Source organism: Microcebus murinus, chromosome 8 (assembly GCF_040939455.1).
Source record: "Microcebus murinus isolate Inina chromosome 8, M.murinus_Inina_mat1.0, whole genome shotgun sequence".
Taxonomy (NCBI): domain Eukaryota; kingdom Metazoa; phylum Chordata; class Mammalia; order Primates; family Cheirogaleidae; genus Microcebus; species Microcebus murinus.
The window spans coordinates 20,182,701-20,210,576 of record NC_134111.1 but is presented as its reverse complement, the minus strand read 5'-3'; the positions used below and the strand labels follow the sequence as shown (position 1 = coordinate 20,210,576).

At 38.3% G+C, this 27,876-nt stretch overlaps 1 protein-coding gene across 1 annotated transcript in view; it reads right to left on the bottom strand.

Moving 5' to 3' along the window:
• Nucleotides 1-27,876, bottom strand: part of THSD7B (thrombospondin type 1 domain containing 7B) — an 852,814-nt gene that overhangs the window by 555,003 nt on the left and 269,935 nt on the right. The window contains exon 3 of the mRNA XM_076005495.1: nt 24,305-25,115. Within this exon, the coding sequence (XP_075861610.1) occupies nt 24,305-25,115 (811 nt within the window). The remainder of the gene's footprint in view (nt 1-24,304; nt 25,116-27,876) is intronic.

Here is a 27,876-nt window from a genome sequence, read left to right as displayed (position 1 = left end):
GAATTTGAGCCTTTTTAGCAAAAATCCTAGTAGACTATACCAACATAGTTCATCAGGTTAGATAGAAATGAGACAACATTGTCAGCCATGTGATCACACAGCCGTAAAGAGCAACATTTTGGTTTTGGCAGTTAAACTTGGAGAAACAGAAATGGAAATGTCCCCACTTAACACCATATTTTTCTAGTAACCTAATCATTTCATGATAGTAAATGAGTCACTTCATAATAGTATATGAATCACTTCATAATCCTTTTGATGACTAAATGGAATGAGCTTCATAGATTTCATGACAATGCAACACAGCAATGTAAACAAAGGTATTTGGGGTCAACATGCTGTCTAAAATGAAAAAGGGACCATGGCAACTTCTGCTTTCCACTGTGGCACATAAGAAGCTTCGTAGTTGTCACTCTTATCCTCACAATAAGAAAAAAGCTAAACAAACTCAAAATCAGTAACTCTTCTTAGACCTATCAGAGAACTGAAGTCACAAGGCACATGGCTACCTCCAAAATCAGAGAGACAAACAGACAGATACATGGAATCACAACTTAGTGAAAGAAAAGCAGGTATAGAAACCACTAGTAGAGCCAGTGCCAGGGTAGGAAAACTTAAACTATGATTGAAAAATTACTGGAGGCTCAGTGTGGGCAAGTTCAATAGTTAAAAATTCTAAGGGGTGAGGCAGGCAGCCCTGGAGGAGACTGCAGTTTTGTGAGTTATACCTCCAGCAGCACTGCCAGGTCCTCAGAGTGAAGGTCATGCTTTAAGCATGGGAAGGGAAGGCACACATTTGGAAATATACCAAAAGAATGCTGTTTTCCTTAATAAGGCCTGTCCTTTAAGGAAATTATTACTATCTTACCGTAGCCTCGCCAACTGGGATTTTACTAAACTCTAACTGACACTGAAGAAGGAAAATACCCAACTCCAGCCCCTCTCACCTTCTTGCCTTACATAAGTTAGGAGTGAAGGGAAAGGAGAAACTGAAAAGCACTTATGAAGGTCACCATCAAGAGACACATGCTTCATAAATATTGGAACCTAATCATAGGGCTAAGAATTTTGCCCCTACTGCAAAACTTAGCACATTATTAATAGGGCTCCCGCATAATATAAGCGGTTTACCACAGAAAGAATTGCTTGTTTCTGGCTTTATTGAGAAAGAAGTCTCTAAGGAAATGCAAAGACAATAGAAAAGGAAAAATACAAGAAAATCAAACAAAAACAGACACTAGACAAAATGTTTAGACTCTGACACCTCTAATTATAGCAAACACAGCGTAACTGCAAGTAAGGAGAACGTACAACTTCACACTAAAGGCCTATTTACTTCAGTTCCTATTGCCCAGTGCAATGTGTCCAGATTTTAGCAAAATAATACACACACATGCACACACATACAAACAAGAAACAGCTTGAAAAGACAGAATAAGCATCTAATCCAGACTCAGATATGACACCGATTTTGGCATTGTCAGACTGTGCAAGTAAAATAATTATGCTTAATATACTAAAGGTTCCAATGGAAAAAGTGGACAATATGCAAGAACAGATGGATATGGTAAAGAGACAGAAACTCCAAGAAAGAATCAAAAGAAAATAATAGAAATCAAAAGCATTGTAGCAGAAAGAAAAGTACTTCTGTTGGGCTCATTAATAGACTGGATAGAGACTGGGAAAGAACCAGTGAGCTTGAAGAAATGTTAATAGAAACTACTAAAACTGAAATACAAAAAGGAAAAAAAAAAAACAATGGAAAGACCAGAATATTGAAGACCTGTGGTACAATTACAAATGGTGTGAGATACATATAATAAGAAATAAAGAAAGAAAATGAGAGGAAAAAAAAAAAGAAATGCTTCAAGGAATAATGGCTGAGAATTCCCCCAAATTAATGGTAGACACCAAACAACAGATACAGATAGCTCAGGGGTAAATATCAATGAATTTACTTCTGGGCATATTATATTTAAACTGCACAAAGACAAAAAAAAATGTGAAGAAGCCAACGGGGGAAAAAACCTATCTATGGCTTCTTATTCCTAAGGATGAGAATTACATTAGACTTCTCTTCAGAAACTATGCAAGCAGCAAGATAGTATGGAATTGAATCTTGCAACTTTACTGAATTTTTCAGTTGTAATAGCTTTTTGGGTGAAGTCTTTAGGTTTCTTTAAATATAAGATCATATTGTCTGCAAAGAAGGATACATTGATTTCTTCCTTTCCAATCTGAATGCCCATTATTTCTTTCTCTCATCTAATTGCTCTAGCTAGAACATCCAGTACTATGTTGAATAGCAGTGGTGAAAGTGGGCGTCCTTGTCTTGTTCCTGATCTCGGAAAAAAGGCTTTCAGTTTTTCTCCATTCAGTATGATACTAGCTGTGGGTCTGTCAGATATGGCTTTTATTGTGTTGACCTAAGTTCCTTCATTACCCAAGTTTTTGAGAATTTTTATCATGAAGGGATGTTGAATTTTATCAAATGTGTTTTTTCAGCATCAATTGAAATGATCACATAGTTTTTCTCCTTTATTCTGTTGATATGATGTATCACATTGATTGATTGGTGTCTGTGGAACCATCCTTGTATCCCTGGGATGAATCCCACTTGATCATATGAACAATGTTTTAATGTATTGTTGAATTTGCTTTGCTAGTATTTTGTTGGGAATTTTTGCATCTATGTTCATTAGGGATATTGGACTACAGTTTCCTTTATTACTTGTATCTTTGTCTAGTTAAAGTATCAGGATGATACAGGCCTTTTAGAATGAGCTTGGGAATATCCCTACCTCCTCAGTTTTTTAAAATAGTTTAAGTAGTATTTGTATTAGTATTGTTTTTGTTGTTGTTGTTGTTGTTGTTGTTGTTGTTTTGACTGTTTGGTAGAATTTATCAGTGAAGCCACCAGATTGTGGGCTTTTCTTCAATGGGAGAATTTTTATTGCTGCTTCTATATTATTACTGGTTATTGGTTTAGTCAGGTTTTGGGTTTCTTCTTTGTCTCTTTTTATAGTTTTTATCTTCAAATCTATTTTATCTGATAGAAGTATAGCTACTGCTGCTCTGTTTTAATTTTCATGGAATATCTTTTTCCATACCTTTATTTTCAGTCTATTTGTTTCTTTATAAATGAATTGTGTTTCTTTATAAGTGAAATGTGTTTCTTGCAGACACCATATCATTGGCTCTTGTTTTATCCATTCAGCCACCCTGTCTTTTTAAATTTATTTTAATGTATTATGGGGGTAAAAATGTTAAGGTTACATATATTGCCCATCCCCCCTTCCCCCCTTTAGTCAGAGCCTAAAGCATGACCATCTTCCAAACATCACACATCTCACTCATTGTGTTTAATATATACCCATCCCCTCCCCTCTCCTCCCACCTGCCCAACACCCGATAAATGTTGTTCCTATATGTCCACTGAGGTGTTGATCCGTTAATACCAATTTGCTGGTGAGTACATGTAGTGCTTGAGAGTTTAGTCCATTCACATTCAATGTTGTTATTGGTAAGTAAGGACTTTACTACTGCCAAGTTGTTATTAAATTTCTGGTTGTTTTGTGGTCCTCTCTTTCTTTCTTACTTCCAGTCTTCCTTCATTAAAAGTAATTTTCTCTGGAAGTGCGTTTTAATTTCTTGCTTTTTATTTTACATGTATCTATTGTAGGTTTCTAGATTTGAGGTTGCCATGACATGTGCACAAACATTTTATAACCAATTATTTTAAACACATGACAACTCTGCTTATTAACAAATAAACAAGTGAAGAGAAATCTAGAAATTCTACCATTTAGCTCCATTCCTACTCACTTTTAAACTTTTTGTTTTTCTATCCATATCTTTTTTATACTATCTATCTTTCAAAAAGTTGTTGTATTTTGATAGGTTTGTCTTTTACTCTTCCTACTCAAGATATAAGTGGTTTATACACTACAATTACAGAAATAGAGTATGCTGCATTTGTGCCCTTACTGTTACCAGTGAGTTGCATGTCTTCAGTGATTTCTTATTGTTCATTAATGTTCTTTTCACTAAGATTGAGGAGCTCCTTTTAGCATTTCTCGCAGGACAGGTCTGGTGTTCATGAAATCCCCCAGCTTTCGTTTTTCTGATACAGTCTTTATTTCTCATTCATGTTTGAAGGGCATTTTTTCAGTATATAATATTCTAGGCTTAAGGTTTTTATCCTTCAGCACTTTGAATATGTCATGTGACTCTGCCTGGCCTGTAAGGTTTCCACTAAGAAGTCTGCTGTCAGATGTATAGGAGGTCCTTTATACGGTATATTTTTTTCTTTTTTCTTGCTTTCCTTAGGACCTTTTCTTTATCTGTGAACACTGAGAGATTATTAAATGCCTTAAGGTATCCTTTCTTGGGTTAAATCTACTTGATATTCTATGTCCCTACTATATCTGAATATTTATATCATTCTGTAGGTTTGGAAAGTTCTCTATTATTATTTCTTTGAATAAACTTTCTACCCCAATCACTCTCTCTCTATCCCTCTTCTTTAACGCCAATAACTCTTAGATTTGCTTTTGGGGACTATTTTCTAGATCTTGTAAGTGTGTTTCATTCTTATTTATTCTTTTTTTCTTTTTTTCTTCTGACTCTTTCAAATATCCTATCTTCCAGCTCACTAAGTCTTTCTTCTGCTTGGTCAATTCTGCTGTTGAGAGACTCTGATGCATTTCTCAGTTTGTCAACTGAATTCTTAAGCTATAGAAGTTCTGCTTGATTTCTTTTGTTGTTATTTCAATCTCTTTGTTAAATTTATTTGATAAGTTTCTGAATTTCTTCTCTGTGTTATTTTGAAGTTCATTGAGCTTGTTCAAAAAAGCTATTAGGAATTCTTTGTCTAAAAGGTCACCTATCTGCATCACTCTAAGATTGGTCACTGGTACCTTATTTAGTTCCTTTGGTGAGGTTATGTCTTCCAAGATGTTCTTGATGCTGCTCGTGCATATTCATTGATGTCTGGGCACTAAAGAGTTAGGTATTTATTTGAATCTTTACAATCTGGGCTTATTTGAACCAGTCGTTCTTGAGAAAGCTTTCCAGATACTCAAAGGGAATTAAGTGTCGTGGTCTATGTCTCTGGTCACTGCAGCTGTATTAAGTGTTAGGGGTGCCCCAAATCCAGTAATGTTGTGACTCTTGCAGATTCCTGGTGATAACACCTTGATGTCCTTGGGTAAGATACAAGAGAATTCCCTGGATTACTGGGCAAAGTCTTTCACTCTCTTTCCTTACTCTCTGTGCTGGACTGCTGAAGTTGGTGGAGGAGTAACATGGACACTCCCTCATAGCCAATTCTGCCAGGACTGGGTCCTTCCCTTCAAAGCAGCATGCTTGCTTCTGGCCCAGTTTGGATCCAGAAATACCATCCAGGAACTCAGGGCTGGACACAAGGACCTCAGGAGTCTGTTTGGTACTTTATTTTACTGTGGCCCAGTTGGTACCCAAGTTGCAAAACAAAGTCCTCTGAGCTCTTCTCTTTCCTCAAGTGGAAGACTCTCCCTGAGCCATGATGCCTATAGTTGGGGGAGGGATGACACAAGTACTGGCTTGGCCACCATCACTGGTGTCTCACTGTGTCATGTGCACGCTAAGTCCATTGTCTCCAAGCCAGCATGGTCACAGAAATTGAGCACAAACTACAGCCCTTGTGGCATGAGTGCCTTATGAATTTTGTCCAGGCCCCAGGCTGCTATTTTTTGTCTCCTGGTGGTGAGGCTGGTGGAAACTCAGGCTTCAGGGCAGAGAATTTCCCTCTGGCCAGGCTGGTCAAAATGCTCCCTCCATGGGCACCATCAGAATTCTGCCCTGTGCTGTGGTCCCCTGTGCCAGGGGCCCTGAGTTTTGATTCAAAGCCCCACAATCACTTCACTCTCCCTCCCACGGGCACATAGATTCTCTCTCTGCCCCACAGGCTGGCACAGCACTCCCAGCAGATGGGGGAGGGGTGGCACAGGCAATGCCAGGCTGTCTTTTTTGCTCTCTTTAGTGCCTCTTTCCTGACATAACGTTAAAACCAGGTAGTATGATTGTTCAAACGATTTTTGGTTCTTCTGAAGGTGCTTCCTTTCATGGATAATTGTTGAATTAGATGTTCTTGCAGAGGGACAATCACTGGATGTTTCTATATGGCCTTGGTGGTGTTCTTCCCTCTGATAGTATGGTATTGAAAGAAAAAAACCCACCAACCTCAATTCTATGTCCAGTGAAATTATCCTTCAAAACTGAAGGAGAAATAAAGACTTCATCAAACAAAATTGAGGGTATTGTTCACTAGTAGACTTGCTTTGTAAAAAAATGTTAAGTCCTTCAGAGAGAAGAAAAATGATATAGGTAATTTAGATCTAAAAATTTAGATCTAAAAATATACAAAATTACCACTGAAGAAGGAATTTATTTTTTTTTTTACTTTTTTGTATTCTTGAGGTAATAGATAATAATTTGTTGAAAAATAATAATGTCAACAATGTATTTGGTGATTATAGGTTATGGATAACTAAAATTAATGATAACAATGTTATAGGGATGGGAGGAACAGATTGGGAATACTATATTGTAAGGTACTTACACTTCCTTTAAAGTTTATGGTGTTATTTGAAAGTGGATTTTGATTAGTTATAAATATATATTGAAACTGAAGGGAAACCACCAAAAAAGGTTTAAGAAAAGTATATAATTGATATGTTAAGAGAGACAGAAAATGGGCTAATATAAAATTTTCAATTAAAATCAGAAAGGAAGGCAAAAAAGAAACACAAAACAAGGGAAATGGATGAAAAATAGTAGTAGTAAACAGGGTAGCTATTAATCCAACTGCATAAATAATGACTTTAAGTGTCAAGGGTATAAATACACCAGTTAAAAGATAGACTGTCAGAGTAAGTAAAAAAACAAGATCCAACTATATTTAGCCTATAAGAAACCCACTTTTACTATAAATACACAGACAAATTTAAAGCACTGGGGTAGACAAAGATATACTGTGCTAACACTAATCAAGAAAAGCTTATAGTAGTTATGACAATTCCAGACAATGGAGAATTTACAGCATAGAAAACTGTCAGGGATTAAGAGGGGCAGTACCTAATAATAAACAGTATCATTCTATAGCCATCCTTAATATATATACACCTAACAACACAGAGTGTCAAAATCCATGAAGCAAATGCTATTATGACTGCAAAGAGAAAGAGACAAATCCTTACTATAATTGGAGACTTCAACACTTCTCTATCTGTAATGGACAGATCCATCAGGCAGAAAATCAGTAAAAACATAGTTGAATTGAACAGCACCATCAATCAACTGGATCTAATTGACATTTATAGAATACTTCATCCAACAACAGCAGAATGCATGTTCTTTTCAATAAAATATTCATCAAGATTGACCACATTTATGGAGTGTAAAACACACCTTGATAAAACTAAGAAATAGTATTTCTCCCAAACACAATGGAATTAAATTAAAAATCAATAACAGAAAGACAAATGGAGAATACCAAAATACACAGAGATTAAAAAATATATTCCTAAATAAGATGTAAGTCAAAGAAAAAAATCTCAAGATAAATAGAAAAATATTTTTAACTAAGTGAAAATAAAAATGAAAATTATCAAAATTTATGGAATGCAGAGAAAGTAGTTCTTGGGGGAAATTTATAACATTGAATGCATATATTAGAAAACAAGAAAGATATATAAGATCAATATCCAAAGTTTCTACCTTAGGAAACTAGAAAAAGAAGAGCAATTACATCTAAAGTAAATAGAAGAAAATAAATAATAACAATTAGAGCCAAAAATCAATGAAATTGGAAACAGGAAATCAATAAAGGAAATCAACAAAAGCAAAAGTTGATTCTTTGAAAAAACCAATAAAATTGATAAACTTTAGTCAGCTTAACAACGAAAAAAAAGATACAAATTATTAATATGAGAAATAAAAGAAGGGTCACCATTAATAATCTCAAAGATATTAAAATGATACTAAAGGGATATTAGGAATAACTATAAACCTCAAAATATTATAACCTCCTAGAGGAACTGAACCAACTCCTTGAAAGCCAAAATCTACCAAACTCACACAAGAAGAAATCTATAATACAAATAGGTCTGAATCCATGCCCTAGTCTTTGTGGTAGACCAAAAATTAATAGTAATGGCCCGGGGTATCTGGTGGAAGAAATTTCTAAGCAACAAAGCACTCAAGAAATGAGAAGCGGCATGTTGTTATTAACAGCCTATGATCAGGTATAGGGGCAAAGAAATGACCTAAAGTTGGAACTTATATTTAAAAAAGAAGCAGAGTGTAAAAATTTGGGAAATTCACAGCCTGGCCACATGGTAGAGAAGGAAAGAGCATTTTCAGGAGAGGAATCCCGGCAGGCTGTGGAGTAACTACTCCCTAGAGAGATTGGCATGACTAAAAGGGAGCCAGGTACTAATCAAAGCTATAGAGAAAAGTCTCCAAAGGCATTTCAGAAATTTTCCAGGCCATGCCTCCTGTCACAGCCCCAAAGTCCTAGGAGGACAGATCAGTTTCAAGTGCCAGGTCCAGAGCACTGCTACCCAATACCACCTTGGAATGCTATGCCCCCCCATCCCAGCTGCCCCAGCTCCAACCTTGCCTCAAAGGGCCCTAGTACACCTCTGGCCACCACTTCAGAAGGCACAAGCCATATGCCTTTGTGGTGTCCTTGTGGTATTTGGTTTGCAGGTACACAGAATGCAAGAGTGGTGCAGGCTTGGCAACTTCCAACTAGACTTCAGAGGATGCATGGGAAAGCCTGGGTGCCCATGCAGAAGCTTGCCATGAGTGTAGACCCCTCAGAGAAAAATCAACTGAGGAAATGCCAAGGGGAAATGTGGGACTGGAGCTCTCACATTAAGTCCCCACTGTGACACTGCTTAAAAGGAGCTGTAGGAAGGGATTACTGCCTTCTGGACCCCACAATGGTGGAGCCACCAGCAGCATGCACCTTCAGCCTGGAAAAGCTACAAGCACCCGACTCCAACCCATGAAAAAAGCCACACGGACAGTGCTCAGCAAAACCATGGGGACAAGGCTGCCTGAAGCTTCAAAGCAGCCCTTACCCAAACACACCAGTGTGCCTAAGATGCAGGACATAGAGTCAAGGGGGATTATTTTGGAGCTATAAGATTTAATGTCTGCCCTGCTGAGGTTTGGACTTGCATGGGGCCTGTTGCCCCTTTCTTTTGGCCAATTTGTCCCTTTTGGAATGGGAGTGTTTACCCAGTGCCTGTACCACCATTGTGTCTCAGAAATTAATAACTTGTTTTTGATTTTACAGGCTCATAGAAGGAATTTGCCTTGATTCTCAGATGAGACTTTGGACTTTTGAGTTCTTGTTCTATTAGTTCACATGAGAGCCGGTTGTTTAAAAGAGCATGGACTCTCTCTTGCTCCCTCTCTTGACATGTGACACACCTACTCCCCGTTCACCTTGCACCTTGATTAGAAGCTCCCTAAAGCCTTCTACCAGAAGAAGATGCTGGTGCCATGCTTGTACAGTCTGCAGAACCATGAGCCAAATAAATTTATTTTCTTTATAAATTATCCAGCCTCAGGTTTTTCCTTTATAGCAATGCAAAACTAAGACATTTCCCAACTCATCCCATAAGGGCAGCATTACCCAAATATCACAAACAGACAAAAACATTACAAGTAAGAACAAATAAGATCAACATCTCTCATAGACATAGTTGCAAACATTCTTAACTAAATACTAGCAGATCAAATCCAACACTATATGGAATTACACAACACAACCAAGCAGGATTTACTCCATATATATTTAATATAAGCCTGGTTCAATATTTGTTATTCAGTTAACATAAAACATCAAATCAACAGGCTAAAGAAAAAATCATATAATCATAACAATAGATGTGAAGTATATGACAAAATCTAATATTTATTTATGATAAAAATTCTCAGCAAACTAGAAGTAGAGGGGGGCTTCCCTGACAGAATAAAGAATATACACAAAGAAACCCTACAGTTAGCAATATGTTATACTTAATGGCCATAGACCAGATTCTTTCCCAGTACAAAGCAAGAAATGTCCCTTCTCAACACTCCTCCTTCTATTCAACATTTTACTAGACGTCCTAGCTAATATAGTAATTCAAGGAAAGAAAACATATTCAGATTGGAAAGGAAGAAATAACTTATTTTTTTTGCAGATTGCATGATTGTTTATGTAGATAATCCCAAAGAATCAACAAAAGCAACAAAAATCCACGGATAATAAACAAATATAATAAGGTTGAAGGACATAAAGTTAATACATGAAAGTTGTTTTCTTATATACCAGCAATGAACAATTGGAATTTAAAATTAAAAACACAATACTATATATGTTAGCACCAAAAAAATTAGATATATAAATCTAACATAGTATATAAAAAGATCTACATGAAAAAATTATAAGATTCTGAGAAAAAATTTTAAAAATTTTAAAAATATTTAAATAAATGGAGAGATATCCATGTACCTGAATAGGAAGACTCAATATTATCAAAATATTAGTTCTTTCCAAATTGATCTATACATTATATGCAATCCCAATCAAACCCTTGGCAATTTATTTTGCAGATATCAAAAAGTAGTTCTAAAGTTCATATGAAAAGGCAAAAGACACAGAACATCCAACACAATAACAGAGAACAAATTAGGAAGACTGAAACTATTCTACTTTAAGATTTACTATAAAGCTACAATTGCTCAAAATGGTGTGTTACTGACAAAGAATAGCTAGATAGATCAATAACCTAAATGTAGAAGGCAAAGAAATAGACCCATATAAACATAGTCAACTGATCTTTGGCAAAGGAGCATAGGTAATTCAATAGAAAAAGGACATTCTTTTCAATAAATGATGCTGGAACAATTGGATATATCACACAGATGCAAAAATAAAAGAATACAGACACAGATCTTCCACTGTTCACCAAAAAAAAAAAAAAAAAAAAAACACACCTCAAAATGTCAAAAGGAATCATAGACCTAAACGTAATACACAAAGCCATTAAACCCCTAGAAGAAAATGTAAGAGAAAAATCTAGTTGACTTTGGGTTTGATGATTATTTTTTTCTAAATGCAACACCAAAAGAATGATCCTTCAGAGACATATTGAGAAGCTGTACTTCATTAATATTAAAGACTTCTTCTCGGGGGGCGGAGCAAGATGGCGGACGAATAACACCGCCAGACAGAGGGTCTCTGCAGAAAAGACCGATTCTAGCAGAAACTAGAGGAAAGAAGCAAGAAGACGAGCATACAGCAGACAAGGGCCGGAAGGAGGGGTACCTGAGACCCCGGGAGACTCCACGGGAGGAGGCTGCGGAGGAGAACTGGAGGCTGAGACCACCGGAGCAGCCCGGAGACCAGCGGCAAGTGTAGGTGGATCTGCTGTTTCCCCTCCCCTGCATTCGGGACTGCTGGTGGGCTCCCCAGCGGGTGGAGAGACCTGCGGACATCAGCCCAGAGACTGCCGCCGCCTGCCAACGGTAAGCCTGTAGCAGACGTGGCACCAGGTTCCCAACTTCCTCCGGGCACCTCCGTGTGCACGGACCCGAGCCGCGCGGCAGGCGCCATATTGCCTCCTCCTCCCCTCCGCCGACCCTACCCGCGGCTGCCCAGAGAGACAATACAGCCACCAGCCGGAGGCACCTCCAGGGAACTGGACCTTCCCGTTTGGGACCCCGCCCGCCCTCCCAGGTGCTGCTGGCACCGTGTTCCCAGGAAAACGGTGCCGACTCAGAGGCTGAGAGACATAGACCCAGCTTGGGCTCCCTGTGGGTGAATTAGGACCGGAAATCCTCTCCCTGGTGGGAATACAGTTTGAACTCTGGGACCCAGAGGTCAGACCTGCAGACCAGATCCCCTGCACCGAGGGCTAGCATTGCCCGGGGCACAGAAGGGTTATACGTGAACAGCCTACTGAGGGCTGTGTGCCTCCAGGGGCGGATCGGCGTCCTAGAGGGCAACCCTCCTCCCAGGAGGAGGCCTTACGCCCAACCCAGGTGGCATTCCTGTGCAGGGAACCTCCCCACCGGCACCACAGTCCGGGGAGGCCGGGTGGCTTGTGGTCTGGCCTGCTGGCAGAGGCCCAGGAGTAGCTGCAGAGTTGGGGAGGGTGGAAAGAAGCGAGGCCTGCTGCAGACTGCGGGTCTCAGACAGCCCCACCCCCACACCCAGACTTTCTGGCTGAGCGGAACCATTCCAGCCCCGCCCTGACAGCTTTCCTGGAAGCTGAGATCAGAACTTTGACCCCTGCTAACGGCCTGAGGGCAGGCTTATCCAACCCAGCTCCGCCCAGAACGAGAGCTGATAACAGGACTCAAAATCAACACCATAGCCTGTTCCTCCAAGCAAACGCCACCTACTGACAGGGACGGCATCTTGCACAGCCTTTCCACGGCATCCACTGACTCAATATACAGGGAGTGGTCCAATTTCACCCACAGGCACCACCTAACGCCTCAGAAACTAAACAAGGTGTGTGAATACCCAAACAATAACCTAAGGAAAGAAACAACAACTGATCGACATGGGAAGAAATCAGCGTAAGAACTCAGGAAATATGAAGAACCAAACGGAAAACACACCCCCAAGGAGGAGCACCAGCCCCCTAGAAACGGACACCGACCAAAATCAGGCAACCAATATGACAGAAAAGGAATTTCGTATGTGGATCATAAGAACACTCACCCAGCTGCAACAACAACTCAATAACCAACACCAAGAAAACACAAAAAACCTCCAAGAAATGGAACAAAGGTTCAACAAAGAGATTGACACAGTGAAGAAAACTTTAACCGAAGTCCTGGAGATGAAGAATCAACTCAGAGAACTACAAAATACTGTGGAAAGTCTCAAGAACAGGGTAGATCAAGCAGAAGAAAGAATCTCAGAGCTTGAAGATAACACCTTCCAATTAAATAAATCGGTCACAGAAATACAGCAGGGAAACAAGAGAAAAGACCAAAGCCTACAAGAGCTGTGGGATTATGTGAAAAAACCTAACGTGAGGGTCATAGGTTTAGCCGAAGGGGAGGAAGACAACACTCAAGGGCTGGACAAGCTTTTTGAAGATATAATAGAGGAAAATTTCCCAGGCCTTGCTCAAAATCACGATATACAAGTTCAAGAAGCCCAGAGGACCCCTGGGAGATTCAATGCAAACAGGAAGACGTCACGTCATGCAGTCATCAGACTGACCAAAGTATCAACTAAAGAGGCCCTTCTAAGAGCTGTAAGACAAAAGAAGCAAGTGACATACAAGGGAAAGCCAATTCGAATAACATCAGACTTCTCTAATGAGACTTTACAAGCAAGGAGAGACTGGGGCCCCATTCTCACTCTTTTGAAACAAAACAATGCCCAGCCTAGAATATTATTCCCTGCAAAACTGAGCTTCATATATGAAGGAGAAATAAAAACATTCTCAGACAAGCAAAGGCTCAGAGAATTCACCAAGACAAGACCAGCCCTACAAGAAGTACTTAAAACAGCGTTATGCACGGAACATCAAAATAATAATCCACGGATATAAAAACAACCAAAACCCAAAGATATTAAAGGCCAGATATTACAATGGCTCAAGACAGAAATCATAGCAACAACATCCAACCCAACAGAATGATCAGTAATCTACCTTACCTATCAGTTCCCTCAATAAATGTGAATGGCTTAAACTCTCCACTCAAGAGACATAGGCTGGCTGAATGGATAAGAAAATACAGGCCAAGTATATGCTGTCTTCAGGAAACACATTTAACCTGCAAGGATGCACATAGACTAAAAATAAAAGGGTGGAGATCAATATTCCAAGCAAATAGAAGCCAAAAGAAGGCCGGTGTGGCAGTTCTAATTTCAGACGATGTAGTTTTTAAACCAACAAAAGTAGTAAAAGACAAAGAGGGTCATTATATAATGGTGAAGGGCACAGTCCAACAAGAAGAGATAACAATTTTAAATATATATGCACCCAACTTAGGTGCACCCAGATTCATAAAGCAAACCTTACTGGAGCTAAGCAAATGGATTAATAGCAACTCCATAATCGCCGGGGATTTCAACACCCCACTGACGGCACGAGACAGATCCTCCAAACAGAAAATTAATAAAGAAATAAGGGACTTAAACAAAACTCTAGAACAATTGGGTCTGACAGACATCTACAGAACATTCTACCCAAAATCCACTGAATATACGTTCTTCTCATCAGCTCACGGGACATTCTCTAAGATTGACCATATCCTAGGACACAAAGAAAATCTCAAGAAATTTAAAAAAATAGAAATCATACCATGTACCTTCTCAGACCACAGTGGAATAAAACTAGAAATCAACCCTAACAGAAACTCACATTTCTACACAAAAACGTGGAAATTAAACAACCTCCTACTAAATGATTACTTCGTAAATGAAGAAATCAAGACGGAAATAAAAAACTTCTATGAAGAAAACGACAATGGAGAGACAAGTTATCAACTCCTCTGGGACACAGCTAAAGCAGTTCTGAGAGGAAAGTTTATCTCCATAAATGCCTATAACCAAAAGGCAAGAAGATCACAAATAGACAATCTAATGAAACGACTCAAAGAGCTGGAAAAAAAAGAACAGACCAACCCCAAACCCAGCAGAAGAAGCGAAATCAACAAGATCAAATCAGAACTAAACGAAATTGAAAACAGGAAAGCTATTCAGGAGATTAATAAAACAAAAAGTTGGTTCTTTGAAAAAATAAACAAGATTGACACGCCATTGGCTAAGCTAATGAAAAGCAGAAAAGAGAAATCTCTAATAAGCTCCATCAGGAATAAAAAAGGTGATATCACAACTGATCCCAAAGAGATATAAGATACAATTCATGAATACTACAAAAATCTTTATGCACACAAACTGGAAAATGTGGAGGAAATGGACAAATTTCTAGAAACACACAGCCTCCCTAGGCTCAACCAGGAAGAAATAGATTCCCTGAACAGACCAATCTCAACAGCTGAAATAGAAACAGCAATTAAAAATCTCCCTAAAAAGAAAAGTCCCGGTCCAGATGGCTTCACACCTGAATTTTACCATACTTACAAAGAAGAACTAGTACCTATCTTGCAGAAACTATTCCACAACATCGAGAAGAACGGAAACCTCCCCGACACCTTTTATGAAGCGAATATTACTCTGATACCAAAACCAGGAAAGGATGCAACAAAAAAAGAAAATACAGACCAATATCCCTAATGAATATAGATGCAAAAATTTTCAACAAAATCTTAGCTAACCGAATACAGACACTTATCAAAAAAATAATCCACCACGACCAAGTGGGCTTCATCCCAGGGATGCAGGGATGGTTCAACATACGTAAATCTATAAACGCAATTCACCACATAAACAGAAGCAAAAACAAAGACCACATGATTCTTTCAATAGATGCAGAAAAAGCTTTTGACAAAATTCAACACCCTTTCATGATACGAACACTTAAGAAAATAGGCATAGAAGGGACATACCTAAAAATGATACAAGCCATATATGACAGACCCATAGCCAACATCATACTGAATGGGGAAAGATTGAAATCATTCCCACTTAGAACTGGAACCAGACAAGGCTGCCCACTATCTCCACTTCTGTTCAACATAGTGCTGGAAGTCTTGGCTACAGCAATCAGACAGGAAAATGGAATCAAAGGTATCCAAATAGGGGCAGAAGAGATCAAACTTTCACTGTTTGCTGATGATATGATATTGTATCTAGAAAACCCCAAGGATTCAACCAAGAAACTCCTGGAACTGATCAATGAATTTAGTAAAGTCTCAGGATACAAAATCAATACACAGAAATCAGAGGCATTCATATACGCCAACAACAATCTAATTGAGAACCAAATCAAAGACTCAATTCCCTTCACAATAGCAACAAAGAAATTAAAGTACCTAGGAATATATTTAACCAAAGAGGTAAAAGACCTCTACAGGGAGAACTATGAAACACTGAGGAAGGAAATAGCAGAGGATGTAAACAGATGGAAATCCATACCATGCTCGTGGATCGGCAGACTCAATATCATCAAAATGTCTATACTACCCAAACTGATCTACAGATTCAATGCAATACCTATTAAAATCCCATCAACATTCTTCACAGATATAGAAAAAATAATTTTACGCTTCGTATGGAACCAAAGAAGACCCCGAATATCAAGAGCAATTCTAGGCAACAAAAACAAAATGGGAGGCATCAATATGCCAGATATCAAACTATACTACAAAGCTGTAGTAATTAAAACAATATGGTATTGGCACAAAAACAGGAATATAGACCAGTGGAACAGATGTGAGAATCCTGATATAAAACCATCCTCATATAGCCATCTCATCTTTGGCAAAGCAGACAAAAACATACGCTGGGGAAAAGAATCCCTCTTCAATAAATGGTGCTGGGAAAACTGGATAGCCACCTGTAGAAGGCTAAAACAGGACCCACACCTTTCACCTCTCACAAAAACCAACTCACGCTGGATAACAGACTTAAACCTAAGATATGAAACTATTAGAACTCTACAGGAAAAAGTTGGAAACACTCTCCTAGACATCGGCCTTGGCAAAGAGTTTATGAAGAAGTCCCCAAAGGCAATCACAGCAGCAACAAAAATAAATAAATGGGACATGATCAAACTACAAAGCTTCTGCACAGCCAAAGAAATAGTCATGAAAGTAAACAGACAACCTACAGAATGGGAGAAAATTTTTGCATCCTATGCATCCGATAAGGGACTGATAACTAGAATATACTTAGAACTCACGAAAATTAGGAAGAAAAAATCAAATAACCCCATTAAAAAGTGGGCAAAGGACTTGAACAGAAATTTTTCTAAAGAAGACAGAAGAATGGCCAACAAACATATGAAGAAATGCTCAACATCCCTAATCATCAGGGAAATGCAAATCAAAACCACAATGAGATATCACTTAACCCCAGTGAGAATGGCCTTTATCAAAAAATCTCCAAATAATAAATGCTGGCGTGGTTGTGGAGAGAGAGGAACACTCCTACACTGTTGGTGGGACTGCAAACTAGTTCAACCTCTGTGGAAAGCAATATGGAGATACCTTAAAGCGATACAAGTGAATCTACCATTTGATCCAGCAATCCCATTGCTGGGCATCTACCCAAATGATCCAGTGACACTCTACAAAAAAGACACCTGCACTCGAATGTTTATAGCAGCACAATTCATAATTGCAAGGCTGTGGAAACAGCCCAAGTGCCCATCAATCAAAGAATGGATTAATAAAATGTGGTATATGTATACCATGGAGTACTATTCAGCTCTAAGAAACAATGGTGATATAGCACACCTTATATTTTCCTGGTTAGAGCTGGAACCCATACTACTAAGTGAAGTATCCCAAGATTGGAAAAACAAGCACCAGATATATTCTCCAGCAAACTGGTATTAACTGAGTAGCACCTAAGTGGACACATAGGTGCTACAGTAATAGGGTATTGGGCAGGTGGGAGGGGGGAGGGGGCGGGTATATACATACATAGTGAGTGAGATGTGCACCATCTGGGGGATGGTCATGATGGAGACTCAGACTTTTGGGGGGAGGGGGGAAATGGGCATTTATTGAAACCTTAAATTCTGTACCCCCATAATATGCCAAAATAAAAAAAATAATTAAAAAAAAAAATAAGTGCAAAAAAAAAAAAAAAGACTTCTTCTCTCTTGAAAGACATTGTTAAGAAAAAAAGACAAACCATAGACTGAAAAAAAAAAATAATCAAAGAACACTTAAAACTCAACAATGAGAAAACAATTAAAAATAGGCAAAAAATCTAATTAGATCTCATCAACGAAGACATGCAGATGACAAACAAGTGTATGAAAAGATATGTCATTAAGGAATTAAAATTTAAATCAACAAAATACCACTACACAAGTATTAGAATGGCAAAAATCCAAAACACTGACAACAACAAATGCTGGCGATGTGCAGCAATAGAAATTCTTATTTATTGCTGGTAGGAATGCAAATGGTACAAGCCACTTTGGAGATACTTTGGCAGTTTCTTAAAAAACTAAACACACCCGTACCATACGATATAGCCATTGTACTCCTTAATATTTACCCAAATGAGTTGAAAGCTTAAGTTCACAAAAAGTATACACATGAATCTTCATAGAAGCTTTATTCATAATTGTCAAAACTTAGAAGCAGCCAAGATGTTCCTCAATAGATGGACAGATAAGCTGTCAGATAACACACAAAATGGAATATTATTTCCATTTTGTGGACAGATAACCACAAAATGGAATATTATTCAGTGATAAAGAGAAATAAGCTATCAAGTTAAACTTGCAGGAAACTTAAATGCTTTTTTCTAAGTAAAAGAAGTCAATCAGAAAAGGCTACATACTGTATGACTCTATATGGCATGTTTTAACCCTTTGCACTCGCTTGCTTTTTTTCTCGATTCCTTTCACTCGGGATTTAATTTTTTAAATACCCCAGATTTTACAAAGCGTGGCAGTAGAATAAAAAACTGGAGTTTCTTTTCATACAAACTTATTTATTTGGATTTTTTTATATTTCAAATTATTAATACATTCAAAGAGTAATTTTAATCTCTATAATTTTTGCTAACCGTATCGAGTCACACTCGACATCTGAGTGCAAAGGGTTACAAGGCAAAACTCTAGAGAAAGTCCCTGTAAAATTATCAGTGGTTGCCAGGAGTTCTGGGGGAGGGAGAGAAGGCTCAGTAGATGGACCACAAGGGTTATTTATGGCAGTGAAACTATTCTGCATGATATTGAAATGGTGGGTGCATGTCATCAGACATTCATTAAACTCAAAATGTACAATACAAATAGTGAATACTAATGTAAACTATGGTAACAACATTGATTCATCAATTGTAAATAATATAACTGCTGTGGACAGAATTGTGTTCCTCCAAAATTGAGATGTTGAAACTCTAACCTCAAATTTGGAGATAGGGCTTTGAAATGTACTCAGGTTATGGGAGTGGAGCCCTCATGAGGGGATCAGTGCCCTTGTAAGAAGGTACACAACAGCATATGCTCTCTCCCCCTCTCCCACCATGTGAGGACAAAGCAAGAAGATATCCATCTGCAAGCCAGGAAGAGAGTCTTCATCAAGAATTAAATCAACCTGCATCTTCATTTTGGACTTTCCAGACTCCAAAACTGTAGAAATGCATTTCTCTTGTTTAAGGCCCTCATCTATGGCATTTTGTTTAGTTTATAACAGGTCGCCTTAGTCAACTGGGCTGCTGTAACAAAGCACCATAGACTGATGGCTTAGAAACCAAAGAAATGTATTTCTCACCCTTTGGGGGGCTAGAAGTCAGAGACCAGGGTACCAGCATGGTCTGATTCTGGTGAGGTCTCTCCTTGGGGTCACAGACTTCACATTGTATCCTCACTTAGTGGAAAGAAAGTGAGAGGAAGTTCTCAAGTCTCTTCTTACAAGGGAGGACTCCACTTTCATGACCCAATTACCTCTTGAAGGCCTCAAGCCTTCTAATAACATCACATGCAGGGTTAGAATTTCAACATACGAATTTGGAGGGGGACACAAACATTGAGTGAATAAGACAGCCTGGATTTAAAAAGTACCGCATTAATGCAAGATGTTAGTAATAGGAGAAACCGTGTGTTGGGGAGAGTGAGTAGGTATATGGAAACTCTGTACCTTCCCTCGATTTTTCTGTAAGCTTAAAACTGATCTAAAAAATAAAGTCTATTAAAGAAAAGAAGAGTAACATGGCAAAAACAAGCAAAGAAAATGAAATGAAAAGATTCTATGTAATGCTAAACGCAGCAATACAGTATGGAATATTTAAAAAAAGTAATGTTTGTACAGAATCCCACACACACATTCAAACAAATTGCACAAATCATTTGCTTAATCTTTTAAGCATCACAGAGGTAGGCAATAAAAAGCCACAAATCACTGTCCAATGGAATTGCCAATTGCATGTGGCATAAATAAAAATGAAGCATCAAAGATAAAACATGCTCATTTGTGAAGTCAAATGGAAAAAGAAAACAATCATCATGTTACTTTGTTCATAAACAGCAGTGGTAGTCTTCTGGGCATGTCCCAGCCAGCTGTGGATCCCAAAAAGCAGCAACTGATGATAATGATTAATTCTAAAGATGAGTATTATATTGTTTGGTAATTTAAATACTTTTGAAAGGCTTCTTAATTTGGAAGAAACTAAGAAATATACCAATGCTCCCATTTAAGAACTACAATTTAAATGTCATTCAGGTCCATTTGTTCTAGAGTTCTGTTTAAGTCCATTATTTCTTTGTTGATTTTCTATTTGGAGAATCTGTCCTGTGCTGTCAGTAGGATGTTAAAGTCTCCAACTATTATGGTGTTTTTGTTTATACATTTGTTTAGATCAAATAGAGTTTGCTTTATGAATCTGGGTGCACCTAGGTTGGGTGCATATATATTTGGAATTGTCATCTCTTCTTGTTGAACTGTACCCTTCACCATTATATAGTGACCTTCTTTGTCTTTTATTACTTTTGTTGATTTAAAAACTAAGTTATCTGTAATCAGCACCACCATACCAGCTTTCTTTTGGCTTCCGTTTGCTTGAAATATTGTTCTCCACCCCTTTACCTTTAATCTAACTGCATCCTTGCAGGTTAGATGTGTATCCTGAAGGCAGCAGATACTTGGCTTGTATTTTTTTTATCCATTCAGCCAGCCTATATCTCTTGAGTGGGGAGTTCAAGCCACTCACATTTATTGAGATAACATTGTGCCCTAAAAGCACTGAATATACGTTCTTCCCATCAGTTCATGGGTCATGCTCTAAGACTAAACATATCCTAGGACACAAAGCATGTCTCAAACAATTTTAAAAAATAGAAATTATACCATGTATCTTTTCAGATCAAAATAGAACAAATGTAGAAATCAACCCTAACAGGAACTCTCATTTCTACACAAAGTCATGGAAACTAAACAACCTTCTGCTGCATGATCACTTACTTCATAAATGATGAAATCAAGATGGAAATCAAAAGATTCTTTGAACCAAATGACAAAGGAGACACAAGTTATCAAAACCTATGGGACACAGCTTGAGCAGTCCTGAGAGGAAAGTTTCTTTCCATAAATGCCTACATCCAAAAGTTGAAAAGATCACAAATAGACAACTAATGAATCATCTCAAAGAGCTGGAAAACAAAGAACAGACCAACCTGAAACCCAGCAGAAGAAGTGAAATCATTAAGATAAATCAGAACTCAACGAAATTGACAACAGGGAAACTATATGGAAGATTAATAAAACAAAAAGTTGTTTCTTTGAAAAAATAAACAAAATTGACAGACTTTTGGCTAGACTAACGAAAAGGAGAAAACAAAAATCTCTAATAAGCTCCATCAGGAACAATAAGGAGAAATTATAACGAATGGCACAGAGATACAAGATATAATTTATGAATACTACAAAAACCTCTATGCACACAAACTGGAAATGTGGAGGAAATGGACAATTTATTAGAAACACACAGCCTCCCTAGGCTCAACCAGGAAGAAATAAAATTCCTGAACAGACCAATATCAAGTACTGAAATTGAAACAGCAATAAAAAACCTTCCTAAAACGAAAAGTCCTGGACCAGATGGTTTCACACTCAAATTTTACCACACCTACAAAGAAGAACTGGTGACTATCCTGCAGAAATTATTCCATAGCATAGAGAAGGATGGAAACCTCTCTAACACATTTTATGAAGTGAACATAATCCTGATACCAAAGCCAGGAAAGGATGCCACAAAAAAAGAAAACTACAGAACAATATCCCTTAGTTATATAGATGGAAAAATTCTCAACAAAATCCTAGCCAATCGAATCCAGGTGCTTGTCAAGAAAAAAATCCATCACAACCAAGTGGGCTTCATCCCAGGGATGCAGGGATGGTTCAACATATGCAAATCTATAAATGTAATTCACCACATAAACAGAAGCAAAAACAAAGACCATATGAGCCTCTCAATAGACGCAGAAAAAACATTTAACAAAATTCAACACCCTTTTATGATAAGAATGCTCAACAAAATAGAGATCAAACCCTTACTCTTTGCTGATGACATGATATTATACCCAGGAAACCCCAAAGATTCAACCAAAAGACTCCTTGAATTGATAAATGAATTTGGTAAAGTCTCGGGATACAAAATCAATACACAGAAATCAGAGGCATTCATATACGCCAACAACAGTAAAAGTGAGACCCAAATCAAAGACTCAATTCCCTTCAAAATAGCAACAAAGAAAATAAAGTACCTAGGAACATATTTAACTAAGGAGGTAAAAGACCTCTACAGGGGGAACTATGAAACACTGAAGAAGGAAATAGCAGAGGATGTAAACAGGTGGAAGAATATACCATGCTCATGGGTTGGCAGAGTCAACATTGTTAAATTGTCTATACTAACCAAAGTGACCTACAGAGTCAATGCAATTCCTATTAAAATACCATCATCATTTTTCACAGATATAGAAAAAATAATTTTATGCTTCCTTTGGAACCAGAGAAGACCCCGTATAGCAAAATCAATCCTAGGCAATAAAAACAAAATAGGAGGTATCAATTTACCAGACTTCAAACTACACCTCAAGGCTATAGTAATTAAAACAGCATGTGAATGGCACAAGAACAGGGACATTGACCAGTGGAACAGAACCGAGAACCCAGATATAGAACCATTCTCATATAGCCAACTAATCTTTGACAAAGCAGACAAAAACATACACTGGGGGAAAGAATCCTTATTCAATAAATGATGCTGGGAAAACTGGAAAGCCACATGTAGAAGACTGGACCACATGTAGAAACAGGACCCACATCTTTCATCTCTCATAAAAATCAACTTATGCTGGGTAACAGACTTGAACCTTAGGTGTGAAACTATTAGAATGCTAGAGGAAAACGTTGGAAATACTCTTCTAGACATTGGCCTAGGCAAAGAATTTATGAAGAAGACCCCAAAGGCAATCACAGCAGCAACAAAAATAAATAAATGGGACCTGATCAAATCAAACAGCTTCTGCACACCCAAAGAAACTGTCAAGAGAGCAAACAGACAGCCCACAGAATGGGAGAAAATTTTCGCAAGCTACACATCCGATAAAGGGCTGGTAACTAGAATTTATTTAGAACTCAGGAAAATCAGCAAGGAAAAATCAAATAACCTTATCAAAAAATGGGCAAAGGACATGAACAGAAATTTTTCAAAAGAAGACAGAATAAAGGCCAACAAACATATGAAAAAATGCTCAACATCTCTAATCATCAGGGAAATGCAAATCAAAACTGCAGTGAGATATCACTTATCTCCAGTAAGAATGACCTTTATCAATAAGTCCTCAAACGATAAATGTTGGCATGGATGTAGAGAGAGAGGAACACTCCTACACTGCTGGTGGGACTGCAAACTAGTTCAACCTCTGTAGAAAGCAATATGGAGATACCTCAAAGAGATACAAGTAGATCTACCATTTGATCCAGCCATTCCACTACTGGGCATCTACCCAAAAGATCAAATGACACTCTATAAAAAGACACCTGCACTCAAATGTTTATAGCAGCACAATTCACAATTGCAAAGTTGTGGAAACAACCCATGTGCCCAACAATACATGAGTGGATTAATAAAATGTGGTATATGTATACCATGGAGTACTACTCAGCTTTAAGAAACAATGGTGATATAGCACCTCTTGTATTTTCCTGTATAGAACTGGAGCCCATTCTACTAAGTGAAGTATCTCAAGAATGGAAAAACAAGCACCACATGTACTCACCAGCAAATTGGTATTAACAGATCAACACCTCAGTGGGCATATAGGAATAAACATTTATCGGGTGTCGGGCAGGTGAGGGGGGGAGGAGGGGATGGGTATAAACAAACATAATGAATGAGATGTGCAACATTTGTGGGATGGTCATGCTTGAAGCTCTGACTCGAGGGGGGAGAGGGGCATGGGCAATATACGTAACCTTAACATTGTATCCCTATAATATGCTGAAATTAAAAAATAAACTTCTAACAACCCAAATTACAAACCCGACTATAATTTTCCATTTGTATAAAATCATAAAGAAGTTTTATAAAATTTCACTATAAAATATTTTAAGGAAATTAAAGATATAAGCACGGAAGTCCTCCTACCTTAACACAGCATTTTGTCCATCACTCCTGGTACACCACACCTGCCGAGTTTGATACCCTATCTCTATGGCCCAGGACTTGGAATGGTGATGTGCTTTGTAACTCTGATGCCGAAAGGTGACTTGCTCATTTGAATCAGAGCTAAAATCCAGGACAGTTCTTCCACTTAGGTTAATTTCTTTAAGATGAGGCAGTCTACATTTACTCCACGGTCCAACTTTAAGGCTAAAAGTATATTCCTCCTCCCCGAGAGGACAGGTCGTGGGAGCATCACAGGCTCTCGACTCAGTCAGATTGGGACATTGCAAACCCCCGTAGAGCGGGGGAGCGATGACCGCACGCGTTCTGTGCTGCAGTTTCCTGCCGCATCCCTTGCTACACTTGGACCACGGTGAGAACTCAGACACGACGCAGTCCCGGGGGCAAGGAATGAGGCAAGCTTGTTCTGCAGGGGGCTGAGGGGCAAAGTGTTCGCATATTTCATTCGCAACCATGCTTCTGTTCAACTTCTGAACACAGTGCACCGTGCGGTGCTGCAGGCCGTGCTGAGCCATCACGCACTCTGCAGTCCGAGGCTTCACTTCGCCGTGGGCGTAAGGAACCAGCACGCAGCGGTGCCAATCAGACACCTCCCACCGGAAGAGGTCACTGTGCCAGTCGCAGACTCGGAAGCAGCTTCTTTCCTTCGGAGGCCTGTTGCTCTCATCACAGTTAGACAGGTGACTTGTCCACCCTTCGACGTGAAAACACCACACTGCCCGGCTCTGGACTCCTCCCGGCCCACAGTCTCCTGTGCACCTTCCCCAGGGACCTACAGGCGGAAAAACAAGGATGTCAATTACTCAGAGATGACAAGGTGCATTAACACACTTCCCAACACAACCAGCACAAAAGTACTAATTTTGATGGAACAGAGACAATATAATTTAATGGTTAAGAATGCAGACTCTTCATACTTCAGATATAACTAAGAAGAAGAAAAAAATGTTTGCTTTTGTTGAAATACCCATTCTATCTCTTACCAGCAATAAAAACTTGAACAAATTACCTTGACTTTCTAAGGCTTACTTCTTTACATATATATATATATATATATATATATATATACACACACAGACATATATATACATATATATACACATATATACATATATACATATGTATATGTATATATAAGGTAAAGCTGACTGGTAAAGTTGTTCTGAGATCTAATGTGGTGTCAAGTAAACAATACACATTTAATAAATGGTCAGTTAAATGGTCAGTACCATTATAATTAGTATGTCCCCAAACCTACATATCTAACTCAATATTAGCACTTTCTACTTAGGCAGTGTTTCATCTAAAACAAAATTCCTAAAGCCAGGATTTTAATATAGTAGGATTTCTCATATTTCCAATCCGTCAGCTCATACATTAAGAAGCTCAGAAGAGAAACATGTTTAAAAACATAACTTCATTTTCATTTTCCCAGTATTTTTCCTCAGTTTTGTTTAGTACTTCTAGAGCAAATTTCATTAAAAGAAAATTTGATGCAGAAAAAAAAATGTAAGGTAGTCAAAGAAGCGGCAGCACCGAACTGCCTATGGAAATTCTGCCCCTGGAGCCCTCAAAGTGTGCTCAGCTTGCTTTCTGATGTGTGTTGACTCCAGGTAAGTTTTCCAACATTAGCCTGTAATATGCCCAATCTTTTAATTAACTAAATAGGTTTTTTTGGGGGGAGGGAAACTCCAAGAAATGGACAGATGAGGGAGCTGCCCATTAAAGTTTATCACATTTTTTGCATCTACTCTACAGACACACCAGCTGGCCTTATCCAGAAGGTTGATCATAAATCTTTTCACAAGGACAGCAAATAATCACATTTTGTGTCAATGAAAAAAAAAAAAAAGTTTCCTCCCTTTCACTTTACTTAAATATGTAATCTGATAACTTTTATCAGCTTAACTAGGTAACTTTGGTCCGTATACCACAACTGTGACGATCATAAAGGCACTTCACACACTGGGAAGTATATTAATTTACACATTCAAGAGAAATAAAGTACTTTCTCTCTCTCTTTCCCCAAATCTGATCAGTTGCCCCAGATGCCATTTAATCACTTTGAGGAAACTATTTCCATCCCCATTCCTTACATTTGTAGAAACAGCAGACATGTGCTCAGTCACATGCACTTAGGAAGAGGCACGTGCATCGCCACAGATGCAAGTATCTGTATTTGGGGTCACATGGCACGATATAGATCTGTCCCTTTAGCAGGACACTCGTTTCTGGTTCTAATGTACATGGTCATCTCAGTTGTCCTGCACATTCCTGTTCTGGTTGCATAAACCCAGCATTCTTGGCAATAGATTGCATGTTCCAGAGCTGTTTAAGTATTTATCTGTGGGGCGCGGTGTCAACGCCATTCAAGATGGCGCCTGTTTCCGGCTTTGCCTAGAGCAGTAAACAAGTTCAGCGCACGCGCAATTGTCGGTTACCCTGTGGCGCAAGCATGCAAATGAAGGATCCTACTATGGACCAATGCTTTGGCGGCTCGACAGCTGAGCGGCCTATCCCAGCTTAGGGGTTGTGCTTCTAGGGTATATAGCAGCCTGCGTGCTGCCGGGCTGGGTCTTCCGCATCATGTAAGTCTAAAGGGAACCCCATTAAAGCACTGTCAGAAGAACTCCAGTTGCCGCGTCTTCCTTGCTGGCGAGGCGGGCGCGACATTTATCCACTGTTCTTCATGTCAGGCTATACATGCAATTTTTTTTTATTACCCCCCCCCCCAAAAAAATAACACTGTTTCTCAAAAACATATACAACTGCAGAAAACTTCTAAAAATCTAAAATCAGTCTTGAATTATATAAAATAGTTACTGCATAAAACTAAAGGAAACTTTTTTGTAAAGCACTGTGGGTTTTTTAATAATGGCTATCAGTTTATCTCTATCTGTTTAGGTATTATACACACACACAATTTCCACTCAGGATTTTTGTGTGGATTAGAGAAAGTAAGATCAGAAAAATTGAGTGATTTCTAATCAATTTTCAAAAGTTAATCTTACATTTAATTCATTTAGAAAATTATCCAAGTGATCCTGTTTCTACTTTTAAAGCATTTAATTAAGACATTTTCTTCTTATTTTAATAGTGTTCTTCACTTACTTTCAAAATAGTTAAGATACTTGTTTTTGTTATTTGAAATCATTACTATTTTAAACTTTATAAATTACTATTCTTCCTTTAGTTTTTTGCATTCTCCATCTACGCAGAATTTTATCAAATAATTGCTTCTAGGCTTTTTGATTAAGATCAAGTGCAGGGTTGTAAGAAATAGCAAAATTTTTCCTTCATGACTGGAATACAAGGTGTAATAATTAAGAAATTAAAATTGCTGCCATTGCAGATCTGTTTCTTAGCTTAACCATGATCTCCTATTTGTTGGTTAGCATTCCTTCAGACATCAGTAGAACATAGCCATGTAAGCAATGAATTTCTCTCCCTGTTCCTCTAGAAATTGAGGGCAGCAGCTCTTATGAAATAAGACACATGCTCATTTAAGGAAATTAATACCTTTAGGAAGGCAC